Below are 18,562 nucleotides of genomic sequence, written 5' to 3'. Positions count from 1 at the left end.
TGTGGTTGAAATGAAATAAGATTCATTTTTTGGCCACAACTAAATAATCGTTTATTTGTCATGCTTCCAACAAAGATTTGTATTTGTTTTCAGTGCTCACATGAAATTTGCATTCATTTTTCCCCACTTCAAATGAAGTTATTGATTTTTTTTTTTTTTTTTTTTTTCTGGCAGAATCCCAACGTGTTCGATCCGGAGGTCGTCCTCAACCAGCTGAGGTATTCGGGCATGCTGGAGACCGTCAAGATCCGTCGCGCAGGGTTCCCGGTCCGAAGAACTTTCAAAGACTTCTTCTTGCGGTGAGTCGTTAAAAATCGAACCGCATATATATAGCTTCACCATGGCATTATTATTATTATTTTTATGGATAATACACAACTGATAATATTTTTTGATTTGCCAGCAAAGGCTGTTATGGTCTTTTTCGTATATGGGTTATTTTCATCCAATTTGATCAATAACTATAAAGACACTTTTAAAAAAAAATCTAATTTTGCGTTTTTTTAATGCAATCAAGGTTTCATATGAGTAAATGTTACCCATCCCGAAACAGCCACGCTTCAAAAAAATTTTTTATTATCATGATTCACATTAGCATTTTGGCTAACAGTCTAGCAACAGCATAGATAATACTATCGCACCTTGAGGCAGACAAATTTGTAACTAGATTTTTAATGGCTTCCATTGACTACGTGGACAGATAGTTTTATCCATTCTAATATTCTAACAACCATGTAGCATTATTTTACAGATAATACATCCACTTTAATTTCCTTCCCGCCGACAAAAGTTTTTTAGGGATTCAAATGACCTATAGTTGGCTGAATAACAATTAGACACGTTAATAGCATGAGATTAGCATTTTGGCTAACAACAACATTGCGTGAATTTAGCGATAATGCAAGTGCATTTTTTGCTTCGTAGCAGATGTTTTGACATCTTCAAATAAGTACTACTGGGTTGTGGATGACCGCATAGCTTTAGCGTGTATTCTTTATTCCCGGCAGATATCAAATCATTTCCAAGGGGAAAGCGGCTACAGCTGGAGATGACAAGAAGAGGAGCACGGATCTGCTGACTAAATACGACAAAACCAAGAAGGAGTGGCAGCTGGGGAAGACAAAAGTAAAATTAATTTCTCTTTCGAGCAGTGGAGGGTGTGGGCAAAGTACGGCATGGGTTTGGGGCCTGGGGGGGAGGCACTTTCAATCTAGCCCACCAAGCATTAACAATATCAGCTTTCGTTTATCCATGTGGTTTTAATTGTTCAAGTTTGTCATTTTATTTGTATAGCAGAGTGATTCCCAAACAGTGCGCCGGGGTACATTAGTGTGCCGTGGGAAGTTATCCAGTTTTATGTAATTGCTAAAAAAAAAAAAAAAAAAAAATTCTGCCAAGAAATAATGTATTTTATTCATCTATTTATGCCAGTGAGGCACAATGACAGAAAAAGCAAAATAAAATCCTCTTCTATTAGACAGCAGGAAGTACATACAGTAATTAATTATCTATTTTTGGTGACATTTACTTTTGTTGGTGTGCCGTGGGATTTTTCAATTTTAAAATATGTGCCTTGGCTCTATAAAGGTTGGAAATCACTGGTGTAGCATACGTGTGTGTCATTTATTTGTGTGTTACTTTTCATGACGACTCGTGCCGTTTCCTGGGCAGGTTTTTATGAAAGAGTCTTTGGAGCAACACCTGGAGAAAGACCGGGACCAAGTGCGACGGCAGGCGGCCATGATCATAAGAGCTCACCTTCTCACTTTCTCGGCCAAGTAAGACGCCCTAATGATCTTTAAACTTTGGTTTTTTTTTTTTTCCCTACTTGAACTTGCTCATTTTTCTGGTTAGGCATTCACATATGTGCAATTTATTTTTGGAATCTATCCTCATTTTTTGGGTGAAAATTTCAGCTCAACTTATAAATTCAGCTGCTTTTATTTTTCCATGCAAGCTAATTCAAAGACCAACTCCTATTTAAACTGGTCTCTGGTGCTATTTTGTGGCATCTTATTGAACATTACGGAAAGAGCCCCCTCAAAAAAGGAAAATAAGTGAATTTGTTAATAGCAGACCACAAACAAAAAGGATTGCAATAGAAATTGAGAACTAATTTAATTTTCAAAAAAAGAGGTTTGAAATTACCAATGGATGCCACCAAATTGCAGTGAAGCAAAGTAAAAAGTCAAGCGTAAAAGTGTTATTCTGTGTAGATTGATTTATTTACTGTGCTCTGTAACAACATGAAGGATAACTAGCCGAGGTATCATCACCATGCTTATAGCATGTTCACGATCATGAACCAATGTTACATTAAAAAAAAATGTTTTCACTAACTGAATTACATTATTTCTTCACACGAGGCTCATCAATAGTACTAGCGAGGTTACTGAACTAAATTACATGCATACTAGTCACACTAGTTTTACTCTGTGCAGAAGATGCATTCAAGGACATTGCAAAAAGTGATTTTGTGAATATCAGAGGATATGTTATAAAGAAATTACAAGTAGGCAAGTTCACCAATGCCGAACAGTGAGTATGTGTGGTTTTACTTCCTTGAGACCAATTCCTGGTTAGACAGGGCTTTGGCGATATCATGTGGCATGGTAGAGCCTTCCAGAAAGGTCACAAAGATTCATGTACGTGAAATTGGAGAAACTAATAAAAATGAATGTGTTTCAGGAAACACTTCAAGCGAGTGCGCGCTAGCGCCGTCACCCTGCAGAAGCACCTGCGCAGGCACATCCAGCGCCGCCGCTTTGTCCGCCAACGCGAGGCGGCGCTGGTCCTCCAGAGGTACCGGCGAGGCCAGGTGGCACGAGATCGCGTCCGCAAGCTCCGAGAGGAGAAGAGAAAGAAGGAGAAGGAAGAGAGGGAGGGGGAAGAGGAGGAGGAGGAGGAGGAGGAAGAAGAGGAAGATGAAGAGGAGACGGAAGACGACAGGGAGCAGAAGGGAGGTGCCGAGGGGACGAGTCGATCTGCTGAGGCAAGTATCCACCTTTGTAGTGTTTGAGGACCAACGGTGGCTTGCGTTAACGTACGGCGACAAGAATAACGAAACTGAAAAGAAAGAATCAAAATGAAGAATAGATAACGCAAATTCTGTGTAATGATAAAAAGACTGCAACTTAATTGCGGTGCGATAAAATGGAAAATATTTGCGTCGCCTCCTCTCCAGGATGAAGTGCGGCAGATGGAGGAGATCCTCCAGCTGGAGCGCGAGATCGAGCGCCTGCAGAAGAAGCGCGAGGACGAGGTGTCGCAGCTGTGCGAGTCGTCCAAGCAGGAGCTGCAGCTGCGCCGCGACGCCGAGCTCAAGCGCATGAAGAAGGAGGCCTCGCGCAAGGCCACGGGCCTCATCGACCTGCTCAACTTCACCGGCGTGGATCCCGCGCTGGCCCAGGTGGCCAGAGCCGAGGCCAAAGCTCCAGAGGCCTCCCGGGTGAGTCCGGGTGGCGTCGTCTACGTTCATGTCTCCATATGCACGGACAAAACCACAACAAAAACATCCTCAACCTACCGCAAGGTGTTTTCTCATGTAGTTCTCGGCTCGTTTTCCTAATCTGAAAATCAAACATGGAAAGAATTGAAAGAAATTTGGCAGAACGGTCTGCACCAAGCAAATCCCACGGGAGTCTAAACTTACACCTGCTCAGACCACCTCTAACTGCTGGAAAAGGCTAGACCGCTGGTCTAACGCAGTTCCGGTGACTTTGATTATGGCACACACAGTTCCTGAGGTCCGTGGACATTCAGTACTGTATTGAAATCACCAACTCACTCTATATTTAATAAGATGCATCACATTTAAAGGGAATGACAGCAGCTACTATGATTGGTGGCAAACGAATTCGGCTGCAAACATATATGATACTTCCTTCTCTGTCACAAATATGACCACAGAACAAATTAAATTCCTAACTCAAGCTCCCACTTTACAGTTCTTTTAACTTTAAGATGACATTGAGTGATATGAAAATAAAAATACATCTCTCTCTATATATATATTGTAATTTAGGCTGCCACAGCGACGCAGCCCGGCGCGTCCAAGGACGAGGAGGTGGATGAGGGTTTCCACGCCGAAGAGGAGTACATCCCGCTTCCTGACTTCCCCCCTCCCGCAGAGACGGACAGCCCCGTGGATCAGGCCATGTTCGCCCACCTCCCTCCACCGCCACCGGCGTTCGCCGAGGGGACGGTGCCGCCGGCGCCCCCCTCGCTCCCTCTGGAAGGGCAGACGGCCGAGCCGGAGAGGAAGGTGAGCGTGGTGGACAGCCTGGTGGACGGCGAGGAGCCCATCTACAGCCTGCCCGCCGACACCGAGTCCGACTACGACCAGGAGGAGGAGGAGGGGTCGGTGACGGCCGGCGACGACAGCTCGGTGTCGGGCAGCAACCGGGGCAGCGCCACCGTCGCCGATGAAGAGCACCCACGCAAGTCCACCTGCACCAGCGTCAGCGCCGAGTCATACCGAGGCAGCTCCGACTCCGTGAGGACACGCAATAATGCACACATGGAATAATAGAAATAATTGGAGGGGGAAAATACCTAAATACATCAAATTAAGGGAAAATAAATTAAAAAAATAAAGTGCAGTACTGGACTGCACGTCCAAATTGGAACAAGGCCTGGAATTAGACTAGGATTTAACTGAAAGCTATGCATTTTTCTTTATTTCAAGGGTGTCAAACTCATTTTTGTTGAGGGCTACATTGTAGTGAAGGTTTTCCTCAGAGAGCCGTTATGACCGTGAAACCATTCAAATATTTAATCACGTCGTCATATTTGCACGTGCAATTTATGGGTTAGTTTTACAATCAGAAATCGAGGGTTTTTCAACTATTGTTCATGTTTGGTAGCACAAAAAGGCTTGCAATATCTCAATGTTATCATTTATGATATGACAATTTGAAATTTGACATTTTAAGAATCACAGAAGTTGACATGATTTCCCTTCGCGGATCACATAAAATCATGTGGTGGGCCGGATCTGGTCCCCAGGCCTTGAGTTTGACACCTGCGCGCTATTCAATTGTGCACTGAACGTAAACATGAGAAAAATTGAGTTTTCCCGCGATAGTTCTCTGTTCCTCACACTCATATCCGTCCGTCCGGTCGTGTACCGTTGTGGCTTCAGTACGCAGGCAGCGACGACGAGCACGACGGCCTGATGGACACCGACGAGGAAGCCACAAACGGACGAGTGACCTTGTTCAACGGCAACGGGCCGCCATATTTCCACGGCTACCTCTACATGAAAGGTGAGACTCCGAATCGCCTCACCTTTGCCGTCACTTATCGTGGCCTCCTCGTGCAGCCGGCCTCATGATCCCCTGGCGGAGGCGCTGGTGCGTGCTCAAGGACGAGACCTTCATGTGGTTCCGCTCCAAGCAAGAGTCCCTCAAGTCGGGCTGGCTCTACAAGAAAGGAGGCGGCCTCTCCACCCTCTCGCGCAGGTTGTTGTGGTTGTTACCGTGCCCGTCACGATGCTCGCTCGCTCACCGATCGTCTTCGTGTTTTGTGGTTTTTGTAACGTGGAGGATTTCAACAATGGCGTGGAAGTGGCAGCTCATTCTGACTTCATTTTGACAAATTTGTGACATTTGTTGAAGGTTTTTTTTTTAAAGTCTACTTACCAAATTCCCGCTCTCCAACCAGAAAAAAGTATTTTTCTTTATTTATAAAAATGGTGGGGAAAAACTAAATCTATATATTAGTTCAACTTGATCAAAACAAGTGTAATTTCCTTCGCCAATTTGTGATGCACAAAAGCTATTTGAAAATTATTATGAATTAAAAAAAAAATATATATGAACAGAATTTTAAAAAGACATTTGTTAAAGGCTTTATGAGAGCAGGAATAAAAAAAATATATTTAAATATGAGTTTACCAAATCTGGAAAAAAATGTTGGTGTTAGGAAAGGGCGATTAGTCAACTCCCCAACTTTTGACTTGAAAAGAAAGTAAACTACATTGTGTATTACTTTTTATTTTAAATGTAAAATATACTTTTAACTAGGGAAAGATAATCATGAACAAAATTGAAAAAAAAAAATTATATATATATATATATATATATATATACACGGACACAAACATAAGAGAAAAAAGTATTTTCAAAAAAACAGTAAAAGGTTTATGAAAATGTATTTAAAAATGAGCAAAAAAGTTACTAACAAAAACTAAATGGCAAAAACACTACTTTAAAATGGTGGGGGTTTTTTTTCAGAAAAAGAAAAATATTAAATCATTGAAAAAATTAATTTGAAAAAGATATCAAACAACTTTGAAAACATACAACTGTTGAAGAGGTTACAAACGTATAATTACCAAATCTGCATCACAAGATATAAAACACAATAAGTTACAAACTTAAAAAAACTTGAAACTGTTTTTTTATATGATAAATAATAGTTCCCCAAATACTTTTGTTTGTTATTTGCACAACGGTACCTTGTGTTATTCTATATACGTATTTGAAAAAGTTAAACGAGACTATAGCATCTATAAAGAAAACTATTCTGTATATTCATTGTAAACTATAAGGTGTTTTTAGTTAGAACTTTAACACACCAAATCCAAAACTGATGCAATTTTTTAAATAAAAAAAAAAAAATCAACTATTTCTAAGAATTTCCAGCACTTTGGAAAATGGAATGGGGGGGGAGTTACCTGCAGTGTTTTTTGGGTTTTTTTTTTTTGCGGTCTGTCGATAAGTTTTTTCGATTCATGCACATGAACTGTTTCTGTATGTGTACGATCAGAAACTGGAAGATGCGCTGGTTTGTGCTGAGGGACAGCAAGTTGATGTACTACGACAACGACAGTGAGGAGAAGCTGAAGGGAACCATCGACATCCGGGCTGCAAAGTAAGACACGAATAAACGTACATTTTGCACATCACTGGTCAAGGGATCAGGACAGAATTTTTTGGGGGGCAGGTGGGCGAGGCGGCGTTGGGATTGACCGTAAGGAAAACTAAAAAATCATGCCTCAGAGAGGAGTACCGTAATTTCCGCACTATAAGGTGGACCGCATTATAAGGCACACCTTCAACGAACGGCATATTTAAAAAAAAAAAAAAAATCATATATAAGGCGCACCGCATTATAAGACGCAAAGAATAGATGCTACAGTAAAGGCTGGGGTTACGTTATGCATCCATTAGCTGGGCTGTGCTAATGGCTCAATATTGATCCATATATAAGGCGCAGCTGATTATAAGGCGCACTGACAGCTTTTGAGAAAATTAAAGGCTCTTAGGTGCGCCTTAGTGACACATACTCGATGTTCTCCTTTTTTTAACGTGTTGCGTTTGTGCGCTCAGAGAGATCGTCGACAACCACGAGAAGGAGAACGCTCTGAACATTGTGACCGACGAGAGGACCTACCAGGTTTTCGCAGAGTCGCCAGAGGACGCCAGGTCAGCTACCGCAGTCGTTATTCGTTGACGGCAAACGGACTTTATCCGATCGTTTCGGTGCACTTTTTGTGGAAACGGTGGGTTAAAAGACACTTCGGTGTTAATAGTCTACACTTCTTTCTGCGTTTGTGTAGCGGCTGGTTTAACGTGCTTAGTAAGGTGCGAGTCTGCACGCCAGAGCAGCTGCTGGAGATGTCGCACGAGCAGGCCAACCCCAAGAACGCCGTGGTCAGTTCCTTTTCATTATTGCTCTTCCGTCTCCGCTGCAGGAGAGCGGTAGACACGTACTGATCACAACATTTGACACAGGTTCGCGTCAGCTTTTCGAAAAGAATCGACGTCGTATTTAATTGCCGTGTTGTTTTCAACCTCAGGGGACGCTTGACGTGGGCCTGATTGACTCCGTCTGTGCATCGGACAATCCTGATCGGTGAGTCGCACATTTTGTCAAGTTTTGTGAAGTGAAAAACAAATTGGAACAACTTTTTTTTTGTCTAATTTTATTTTTGCACCTTTACTTTTTTCATTCAGAATTGTAACTTTTAAAATGTTTGTGTTTTTATTGTTATATCAAACATGATTGTTTTTTTTTGGTTTTTTTTTTTCAGAATTAGTGTTTTATGTAAGTTTTCCATTGTTCTTTTTTTCAAGTTTAATCATCAAGTTCTTGAACTTTTGACCAGAAAAAGGAAAATTTTTGAAAAAATAAAAAAGATATATTTTTTTCTCATTTCTCTATTTTTTTTTCCCCAGGCCCAACTCCTTTGTGATCATCACGGCCAACCGTGTGATCCACTGCAATAGCGACACGCCCGAGGAGATGCATCACTGGATCAGTCTGCTGCAGAAGCCCAAATGCGACGCCAGGATCGAAGAGTTCCTCGTTCGAGGTGACGCAGATATTAACAACAAAAACAGCAACACAAAATACATTTGGTGCAATGGGGATGTTACAAAGTAATGAAATATAAATATTCCGTTCCTGCACTTCAATACTGTACATCTTTCATGTGGCAAAATTTTGAGTCTTTACTTTAAAAGTCTTTACTTTTACTCTCTACATTTACATATGATCATGATATAACTTTACAAGATGGAAAGTATTTGTGTGAAAGTTGCTTTTTTTTGCCCCAAGTTATTAAAATAGGTATTTCATATAATTGACAGTAATATTTATTTTTAATTTTGTACATTTTAGTCTTTTGAATGAATGATTGATATTTCTTCATTCACAAACTTTTTCTTTTTTTTTTACACAAGTATCGGTACTTTGACTTAAAGTCTTCTCAATTTCTTCTAAAGTTGACACAGCCCAGAGAAGTGTTATTAACAACCCTGCCGATTTTTTTTTTAAATCAGTAAGTTTATACAATAAATCATCAATATTATGAAAAATCAAGGCGTTTCCTCTGTTAGAAAACGCTCTGTGCATGCTCGCTCAATCTGCTGAAGCCACGCCCCCATTCTACTGTGCTACAACGCGAAAAAAAAACGGTTCTACTTTGTCAAGCGTCTCCATATCTCTACATGCTTGAGCCGTGAAAATATATCCACTTAAAGGCTCCGGTGGCTGGAAATATATCCCACCGGGTCATTTACTTGGCTTTCTCCGTCTCGATAAAAAGTGCTAGCCGTCAGCTAGCTTGCGAGCTAACAGCCATTTGGAGACCCGCTGATGTGAACTACGGTGTTCAAGCTTTTTAACGTTGTTTCTGGGCAACGTTTAAAATAAAACCTCATACCTCCACATTTAATTAATGGGTAGTTTTGCGCTTTTTCAGTCAATATCTTCACACATACTGTATATACTGTACAGTGAATACTCGGTTCTCAAACGTCTGTGTTCTCAAACAAATCGGTTTTCGAACAAAAATTTTGAGATTTTTTTTGCTTCTGTTTTCCAACGAAAATCGGTACTCGAACGCAACAAAACCCATGGAATAACGTATCACGCGTGGCCCGACCAGCTGACCCGCGACGCGCTTTGTTATTGTAAATTCGAACGCACCCGAAAAAACCCGGAAATAACATAACTCGCACGGCGGCCCGATCAGCTTATCCACGACGCAGCCTCTGTACACAGACGTGGGAAATATTGATTCGGTTTTCGAACAAATCGGTTCTCGAACCGCCTTCTGGAGCGGATTGTGGTCGAGAACCGAGGTTGTACTGTAAACAATCTACAAACCTTCCTGTCTGCTGACTTGTCCAGGTTGGCTCCAGAAGGAGGTGAAGACCAACGCCAAGAGCGCCTCGCTGAAGCTGAAAAAGCGCTGGTTCGTCCTAACGCACAACTCGCTGGACTACTACAAGAGCTCTGAGCGCAACTCTTCCAAAATGGGAACGCTGGTGCTCAACTCGCTCTGCTCCGTCATCCAGCCGGACGAACGAGTGCACAGGGAGACGGGTGGGGGAAAATCTTTGACTCCCTCGGATAAATTCCTTTTTTTTTGTCCCCTTCAGGCAAAACAATAATGTGCAGTGAACCCAGTTCACTGGTGCTTCCACACAATATTATCTAACAAAAAATGTTTTGAAAATATTCTATTAGATATGAATGAAGGCTTTTCAAACTGAGTATTTGAACTATGTCGGGAATAGTTAAGTGTTTTGGGTCCCTTTTAACATCCTGTATATTATTAATATTATTTTTATATCTGAAAATCTCACTGTGGCTACCACTGATGGGACAAACAGAAAGTGACAAAATTAAGTACCGGTAGTAGTAGTGGTAGTAATAGCATTGTAATTACTATGTATTATTATTATTTTTGATGCTATTATTATGATTAGTTGTGGCCATCTTTCTTGCGCAGGGTACTGGAACATCATCGTGTACGGCAGGAAGCATTCCTACCGCCTGTACACCAAAATGCTGAACGAGGCCATGAGATGGACAGCCGCCATCCAAGGCGTCATAGACAGCAAGACCCCCATCGAGACCCCGACCCTGCAGCTCATCAGGGACATCAAGGTAAAACCATGAATGACACCGACAGATGAGTATTAATTTCGTAACGGGTTAATGCTGAGGGGTGTCGCCGCGATGTTAACAGGAGAACAGCGTCAATGCAGAAATAGTGGAGCAGATGTACCGGAGGAACCCCATCCTCAGATACACGCAGCATCCGCTACACTCGCCCCTGCTGCCGCTACCGTACGGCGAAGTCACCAGCCGTACGTTTCGTCGCACGCTCCCGTCGAAAACACCCACCTCACTTTGACAACAATTCCCCGTATCTCTGTGTAGTGCAAAGGCAGCAGGGCTACGCCAGCCTGCAGGACGAGGCGGTGCGGGTCTTCAATTCGCTGCAGGAGATGGAGACGCTGGCCGACACGGTGCCCATCATCCAGGGGATCCTGCAAACTTGCCAGGACCTGCGTCCACTCAGGGACGAGGTGCATACTTTAGACGCAAACTCGGCAACCTAGACCAATCGCACTGACTGACCAACTTAACCATCGTAATCCAATCCAACACCGACACCTGACTGACTGACTGACTGAGTGACTGACTTAACCTATCAACAAAGCTACCAAACAGGGACTGATGCAACCAACCCAGACACCAAATAGTCTTACCAATGACTTACCAATCAACCAAACAAACACACAACCCACATGACGCAAGCCAACCCAGAGTAACCCGACTCACTCACTGACGCAATCAATCAATCAACTGATGAGTCTAACCTAGTCCAACCCAGACATGCAATCAACCACTGACTGACCCGACCAACCTAACCACGTTGTGTTTCTCAGGTTTATTGTCAGGTGATCAAGCAGACCAATCATGTACCTCAGCCCAACAGCCCAGCCAATCGGGCGCACTGGCACCTCCTCACCTGCATGAGCTGCACCTTCCTCCCCAGTCGCGTCATCCTCCGATACCTCCGCTTCCACCTGAAGAGGTCTGTTGTCTGACATCCCCCCCGCGCACACCATCAACTCTACTTCCTGTATGTCTGACTCGTACGTGTGCGTCTGCACCAGGGTGCGCGAACGCTACCCCGGCACGGAGATCGAGCGCTACGCCACTTTCATCGGAGAATCTCTAAAGAAGACCAAGACTCGTGAGTTCGTACCCTCTCAGGAGGAGATCGCTGCGTTGCTGGTGAGGCAGGAGATGAGCACCACCGTTTACTGCCACGGGGGAGGATCCTGCAAGATCTCCATCAATTCGCACACCACAGCTGGAGAGGTACGTATACACTTCCACGCAAACGCCAACGTAGAGTCAAGGGATCTGCTGGGGAAGCAAACCAGGTTTTAAAACGTTCCTTCTCAAGGTTGTGGAGAAGTTGATCCGAGGGTTAGCCATGGAGGACAGCAAAAACCTTTTCTCCCTTTTTGAGCACAATTCCGTGACGGATCGAGCACTGGAGAGCAGGGTCATTGTGGCAGATGTTCTAGCCAAGTTTGAGAGGTATGTCGTGTCCTCGACCATCCGACCAAACAACTCAACACAACCAACCAACTCGATTGGCTGTCAACCCAACCAATCAAATCAAACAAGCAGACTGACTGTCTTGAGCCTTCCAATCAACCAACTTGAATGACTGACTCAACTCAAGAACTGACTCAACCCAATCATCCAAACAAACCAACTCACTCCAGATGAACCAACCAACCCAAAAGCTCAACCAAAACTGACTTCATCCATTTTGTGATTTTTGTTTCCCAGGCTTGCTGGCACTGAGGAAGAGGAAGAAGAAGGAGAGTGGAAACTGTATTTCAAGCTCTACTGCTTCTTGGATGTGGAGAGCATGCACAAGGAAGGAGTGGAATTTGCCTTCATGTTTGAGCAGGTGAGCATTTCACCTAACGACCTTCTTCCAAACCGATCAATCGACCTGTCTACCTCACTTTTTTTGGATTAAGAAGACTTTTGCCCAAGTAGTGTATAAACCTCGTGCACCAACATCATAAAATCAAGTGACTTCTGTTTACCTCGCCATATTGCCGGTCAAGCTAGGCATTGTTCAGTGCTAAGTCGGTTGGAGACGGCACGGAAATATGTCTTGTAGCGCGACGCCCAGAGTCTTGTCCGATACCGTCAGACATTTAGAAGGTGAAAATAAACGACGGTACGTGGAAAAATTAGATAAACTCGGCATATGGGACCCGAATTTAATGGCGAAATCGAAGTGTTCGACGATAACAAATTGGACTGTTAATTCGCTCCCGCTTGTCTTGGACAACTGGATCTACACATGGATCCAGTGAGTAAGTCGCCGAGATTTACACGGAAAGGTTTGAAAGCGTATAAAAGTCTGGACGCATACGAATAATTTGTTGCTGGATCTGTTCTCATCAGGAATAAATCGGACATAGTGACGGTTTTGACGGCTTGTGAACGTGGAAGTTTTTTCGGCGACACGTTAACCTTTGCCGGAATCTATCAATCTTATCCACTAGTATTCAAAACAAATACTAATTTTTAAATAAATGGCCCCTGGTTTTACACAAACTCGTATTCATTTACTATGATTGAAAAAAAAAAAGAGGACGAAAAAAAGTCGTCTCCACAGAACGTACATGGAAGCGATTGCGGCCACACTTAACCTCCGAAAACCTTTTTTTAACACGCATTGTTCTCATATGAGGCAACTTGGCATTATAAATACTTTTTGATAGTTTGAGATTGAGAAGAATAATTCCTACTTGAAATGAAGTGATCGCTACACAAATGTGTGCATGCTTTAGTTGGGCACCATCCATCATGTTTAATTGCCCAAATCCGTCAATATTTTCTGGTCTTTTCAGCTGGTATTCCACAGAAAGATCTCTTTGAATATCTGTCTCATCTGTTGTGACAACCAACAGCACAACAGGTCTTGGGTATTGTAAATATTCTCTTCCGGTTCAATGTCTCCCACAATGTCGAGCAACTCCGTTTGACCTGCAAATGGCGGCGTGAAAATGGTGACGTCATGTGCACGAGCTCTATGTGGAGTCAGAATTTGTGGTCTGTGTGTATCACCTCTCTTTGAATCCCAGGCCCACGAGTCTCTCATCAGCGGGCACTTCCCAGCATCAGAGGAGACCTTGCAGCACCTGGCCTCATTACGTTTGCAGTACCTCCACGGCGACGGGGCGGGTCGGGCCGGCTGGAGTCTCGGGACCGTCTATCCCATCGGACGTCTCCGCAGCCGTATAATACACTCCACCAAGTCAGGCGTGGGCTCGGCGAGCGCGACGGCAGGAGGGGCCGGGTCGGCGGATGGTAAGGCAGCAGCCGGAGGGCCAGGCGGCATTGGCGGTCCCGTCGAGAAACGCAAAACGCCGAGCTTCCTGGACGGCACACTGAGGAGGAGCTTCAAGACTGGCTCACTGAAGAAACAGAAGGTTAGTGAAGAGAAGAAACTGGAGTACCCAGACCTCTACCGAGGTTTAAATGAGTTAATGTCTGAAACTTGATCAGACCGAAAAGGCTGGAGTGCTCTCCTAGTGCTCTCTCCGGCAGGGTCAGTGATGAGATCCTGGCCAAAGTGGAGGAGTTTCAGTATCTTGAGGTCTAGTTCACGAGTGAGGAAAGAATGGAACGGGAGCTCGACAGGTGAATCGGTGCAGCGTCTGTGTGCAGCGATCCAGACTCTGTCTCTATCTGTTGTGGTGAAAAGGGAACCGAGCCAAAAGATCAAGCTCTCCATTTACTGATCGATTCAATTCCCCACCTTTATCGTTGGGCCAGGGTTTCCCTTAGACATGAGATGAGAAGCACCGTCGTCCAGGAGGGACTCAGAATCCAGGTGCTATTCCTCAGCATTTAGATGAGCCAGATAAAGTGGCTCTGGTATTTGGTTAGGGGGCCTCCTGGATGCCTCCTTGTTGAGGTGTTCTAATCCTGTCCCACAGGAGGAGGCCCCGGGGAAGAATCAGGACACTCTGGTGCAATTGTGTACCCCTTCTGGTTCCTCCCGGAAGACCTGAATAAACAGAAGTAGAGGTCTAGATCAATGGCTAGATGGATGCACGTTTGCAAATTCAGATCTCTATAGTGTAAAGGCGGTCTCGATCCATCACGACGTCTGTGCAGGTTGAGGAGGAGCAGATGCTGGAGATGTGGGTGAAAGAGGAGACGTCGGCTACGCGGACCAGCGTGCTCGAGAAGTGGACCCGGCTGCAGGGAATGGCGCAACACCAGGCCATGCTCAAATACATGAGCATTATCAAGGAGTGGCCTGGATACGGATCCACTCTCTTCGATGTGGAGGTAATGACAACAAACAAAATACACCAGACATTTTCGAATGGTTTCAGCGATCTAGTTAAGCGACCACCCGTTCTGCAGTGTAAGGAAGGCGGTTTCCCTCACGACCTGTGGCTGGGCGTGAGCGCCGACAATGTGTCCGTGTACAAGCGAGGTGAACCGAAACCGCTGGAGACGTTCCAGTACGAGCACATCACGTTCTTTGGCGCCTCGCAGCTCTGCACCTACAAGATCATTGTGGACGAGAGGGAAATGTTCTTTGAGACCCCGCTGGTGAATTTCAATCATTTTCATTTAATCAATTCATGATTTCAGTGGTCAGTCAGCAAATGTTGAAATGTGTCTCTAGGTGGCCGAGATCACCAAGATCATGAGGGCTTATATTAATATGATGGTGAAGAAACGCTTAAGCATCATGTCCGTCACCAGCGTGGCCAGCTCGTGGGTGAGGTGATCGCCGTCGGCCAATCAGAGGCTTTGGTTTTCCCCGGCGGCTGACGGTCGCCCTCCTGGGGCGGATGCACCGGCGGGCAAAGTGGACGCTGAACCCAAAGGGATCGACTGTTATTGGGGATTTTTCATTCAAGCGGGACACATGAACCTGGATTTTGGAGGACAGCCACATACAGTACGTTAGACCAGTCCTAGACCTTGCATGTAGATGTTCAAACACATTACAGTTTTCAGATTTCCTTCTTTTTGGACCTCACGCACAAAGCACCCATCATCTGTTCTGTCCTACTTTCACCTTGGACTCACTTGGACTCCAACAAGGGAGATAGTGGGGCTTTCTCCGAGAACCCCAGGATGGTGAGGGGGGCTACATTCGAATATTTGTGGACGGTCTCCCACGCAGGACTTGGGTCTGCCTCTTCGGACCCAAGGCGATAGCTCGATTCCAGGAGTCACACCCCCAGAACCTGGCATTGGGGGCCCCTTCCTGGACCCAACCCCGTGACTCGTGGCCTGGTTGATGCATCTTGGTTCAGAGTTCTACATTCTTGACCTGCAAAAAAGACCTCCTATGATGTTGGGAAGCTCTCTTCCAGGGACCAGGGTGGGGCTCCCTTTTAAGACTCAAGACCCCAGGACCAAATTGGGCCTAACTCCTAGCTAGACCTGCCGTTGGCTGCACCTTAGGACAAAGGATCGCCCCACCCCCACTCCACAATGATCCAAGGAGTGGAATCCCTCTTCTCGGAACTCCAAGGACCAGAGGGGGCTGCCTCCTGGGACACAGGGGAGGGGTTGGTACGCCACCCTCTGGTGCACTGCCAGACAATCTGCTTCAAGCGATCGAGTCTCTCTCTCTCTCTCTCTCTCTCTCTCTCTCTCTCTCTCTCTCTTCTCTCTCTCTCTTTCTCACTCTCGCTCTCTCTCTCTCTCTCCTCTCTCTCTCTCTCTCCTCTCTCTCTCTCTCTCTCTCTCTCTCTCTCACTCTGTCTCTCTCTTCTCTCTCTCTCTCTTTCTCACTCTCGCTTTCTCTCTCTCGTGCTCTCTCTCTCTCTCTCTCTCTCTCACTCTGTCTCTCTCTTTCTCACTCTCGCTTTCTCTCTATCACTCTCTCTCGCTCCCTCTTTCTCTCTCTCTGTCTTGGTGTCTCTCTCTTTCTCTCGCTCTCTCTCTCTCTCTCTTTCACTTTTCGTGCATTCCTCCTCACGCCCGTTGCATATTATTACATCTCAGTGTTGAATTCTCGCTAGCTTTTGTCCCTCTGGATTTCGACCGTGACATCACTTCTGTAGCATCCGCCGTTGAGGGGTTGGGATCTCTTCTTTTCAAACAAGGGAGAAGAAAATAAGACATTCACTCATTAGTGCCACCGTGTGGCCGCAAGAAGAAACTAGAGCCAAAAGAAACCCCACTTGAAACACTATCAAGACAACCAATGCGATGTAAACGCAATTCCACACACTCGGTGTCTGCTGCGACTATATTCATACACAAAACTGAACCCAGGTTTATTGTTTTTGTACTGTATATCACGCATTAGAGTTATTATTGAATTTTCTGCGGTTACAGCACTGTGGACCCTAGAGAGAGACTCTAGGCTTAAGGCATTGTGGCACCCCTAGTGGAAGATACAAGCAATTTCAAGGGTGTCATTCACTGGGAGTGCCATTCATTTGACTCAGAGACACGGTATTTGGATGAATTTATCGTTTTTTTATGCTATAGTATTACTGTATACTCTTGTCTGATCATGCTGACTGATTTCAAAAAGAATATAAGCGCACCAGTTTGTCTGTACGTCCGTGTTTCCATGTGGCTCTACTGATTTGCACTGTTATTATCACATTACAACAGGGGTCTCAAACTCATTTTTTTCTCGCGGGCCACATTGTAGTTACAGATTCCCTCGAAGGGCCGTTATGACTCTGAAACCGTAAAAATCTTTCGAAACCTCGTCATATTTACACATTAAATTTATGAAGTAGTTTGGGAATCATAAATCGAGGGCAATGGGTTTTTCAACTGTTAATGATGTTTGGTCGCACACTAATCCTTCCTATATCTCACTGTTATCATATGTGATATGGCAATTTGAAATTTTGGTACAGATTTTTAGCAAGGCAAATATATCTGTATAGTGCATTTCATACACGAGGTAACTCAATGCGCTTTACATGATTAAAGGCATTTGAAAAGAAAGGGATAAAAACAATAAAAATGATTAACACAATATTAAAAATATATTAATTACATAAATATATTTACAAGAATCATGGAAATTGACACGCTAGATTTGACTTTGCAGCCCACATAAAATCATAAGGCGCGCCAGATCTAGCCCCCGGGCCTTGAGTTTGACACCTGTGCATTACAAGATCTCCACGAAAAGTGATGTGAGTGTGTGTGTATGTGTGTGTGTGTGTGTGTGTATGCGACGTATTATTATAAAGGAAAAGAAATGAAGAAAAGTAACACGTGTATTCCTTGGAAACGAGATGTATTTATGATTAAGAAAAACGATGGTGTCGTGATTGTGCGTTAAAGGGAAAGAAAGAGAATGAGGACTTTTAATGGGAGAGAGGGAATATGGTTATTTATTTATGAGCACGCTGTATTGACGAGTGTGTTAATGGAGGAGGGCTGCATGGTGTATTTTGAAAAAAAAAAAAAAAAAAAAATGCTGATTCAAAAGCGTGCATACCGTATTTCCTCAAATTGTGCCACTGGAATTTTGAGCCCACTTCAACGCTGTTGCTAACCAAATCAGCAGCACCCAACTACGTAATCATTGTCGTCTTACAGTCTTGTTTTATGTCTTTTAACCCATTCAGGTTGGTAAATAAAAGCCCCCCCACCCCACCTTCCCGACCAACGTTTGAAGAAATATGGTATGTAGTATATATGAAACTGTGAAGAGAAATATGGATTATGCATTATTTAAGTGATGGTATCTGTGTATGTTTGGACTGACTGTGATGTCATTGCATCATGTGACCCTTGTACATCAGGTCGATACCGCGTCTGCCATCTGTGCCACAGATTTCCATTTTAATTTAGGTCCGTCTGTGCTCCGGGAGTCCTAAAACTTCTTCAAAACACCGAGACGCCACCTTTTTGTAAGCGACGGAGGTGCGTTCGAGGCGTCTTCACATTATCCACCGCACAGTGTTTAGCGACAGCTACGGCCCATGATGCATTGCACACTGATAACGGAGCGGTTCCATCCAGTTTGAACTGTTGGCAATAAACGAGCGCAAAACTGAAGAAGCCATAACATAACATTAGAACTCCGGAGCCACCCGCTCTACGTGTTCTAGCTTTACGCTTCTGTCTGTCGCTGATGCTTAACCCAAACAGGGAGTTGAGCCAGGGGGTGGAAATGAAAAAAAAAAAAATTAAAAAGTCCTGCCATCAGCCGCAGGCGGCCAGCGTGGGTCTTGTTTTTATCATTATTATTATAATTAAT

The 18,562-nt window shown here is 44.3% G+C and overlaps 1 protein-coding gene across 1 annotated transcript in view; it reads left to right on the top strand.

The window, feature by feature from the left end:
- myo10l1 (myosin X, like 1) overlaps nucleotides 1-15,984 on the top strand; it is a 45,680-nt gene extending 29,696 nt beyond the window's left edge. The window contains exons 20-44 of the mRNA XM_061844375.1: nucleotides 175-299; nucleotides 1,008-1,125; nucleotides 1,672-1,778; nucleotides 2,689-2,992; nucleotides 3,185-3,448; nucleotides 4,025-4,495; nucleotides 5,144-5,267; nucleotides 5,324-5,462; nucleotides 6,772-6,876; nucleotides 7,335-7,430; nucleotides 7,565-7,658; nucleotides 7,805-7,860; nucleotides 8,184-8,320; nucleotides 9,643-9,837; nucleotides 10,247-10,404; nucleotides 10,487-10,607; nucleotides 10,681-10,829; nucleotides 11,193-11,341; nucleotides 11,424-11,631; nucleotides 11,720-11,856; nucleotides 12,115-12,238; nucleotides 13,431-13,778; nucleotides 14,470-14,646; nucleotides 14,725-14,916; nucleotides 14,993-15,984. Coding sequence (XP_061700359.1) covers nucleotides 175-299; nucleotides 1,008-1,125; nucleotides 1,672-1,778; nucleotides 2,689-2,992; nucleotides 3,185-3,448; nucleotides 4,025-4,495; nucleotides 5,144-5,267; nucleotides 5,324-5,462; nucleotides 6,772-6,876; nucleotides 7,335-7,430; nucleotides 7,565-7,658; nucleotides 7,805-7,860; nucleotides 8,184-8,320; nucleotides 9,643-9,837; nucleotides 10,247-10,404; nucleotides 10,487-10,607; nucleotides 10,681-10,829; nucleotides 11,193-11,341; nucleotides 11,424-11,631; nucleotides 11,720-11,856; nucleotides 12,115-12,238; nucleotides 13,431-13,778; nucleotides 14,470-14,646; nucleotides 14,725-14,916; nucleotides 14,993-15,097 — 4,203 coding nt within the window. The 3' untranslated portion in view covers nucleotides 15,098-15,984. The remainder of the gene's footprint in view (nucleotides 1-174; nucleotides 300-1,007; nucleotides 1,126-1,671; nucleotides 1,779-2,688; nucleotides 2,993-3,184; nucleotides 3,449-4,024; nucleotides 4,496-5,143; nucleotides 5,268-5,323; nucleotides 5,463-6,771; nucleotides 6,877-7,334; nucleotides 7,431-7,564; nucleotides 7,659-7,804; nucleotides 7,861-8,183; nucleotides 8,321-9,642; nucleotides 9,838-10,246; nucleotides 10,405-10,486; nucleotides 10,608-10,680; nucleotides 10,830-11,192; nucleotides 11,342-11,423; nucleotides 11,632-11,719; nucleotides 11,857-12,114; nucleotides 12,239-13,430; nucleotides 13,779-14,469; nucleotides 14,647-14,724; nucleotides 14,917-14,992) is intronic.
- The last annotated feature ends 2,578 nt before the right edge of the window (nucleotides 15,985-18,562 follow it).

This window comes from Syngnathoides biaculeatus, chromosome 15, assembly GCF_019802595.1.
Source record: "Syngnathoides biaculeatus isolate LvHL_M chromosome 15, ASM1980259v1, whole genome shotgun sequence".
Lineage (NCBI taxonomy): Eukaryota > Metazoa > Chordata > Actinopteri > Syngnathiformes > Syngnathidae > Syngnathoides > Syngnathoides biaculeatus.
This window is presented reverse-complemented; position numbering and strand designations above follow the sequence as displayed.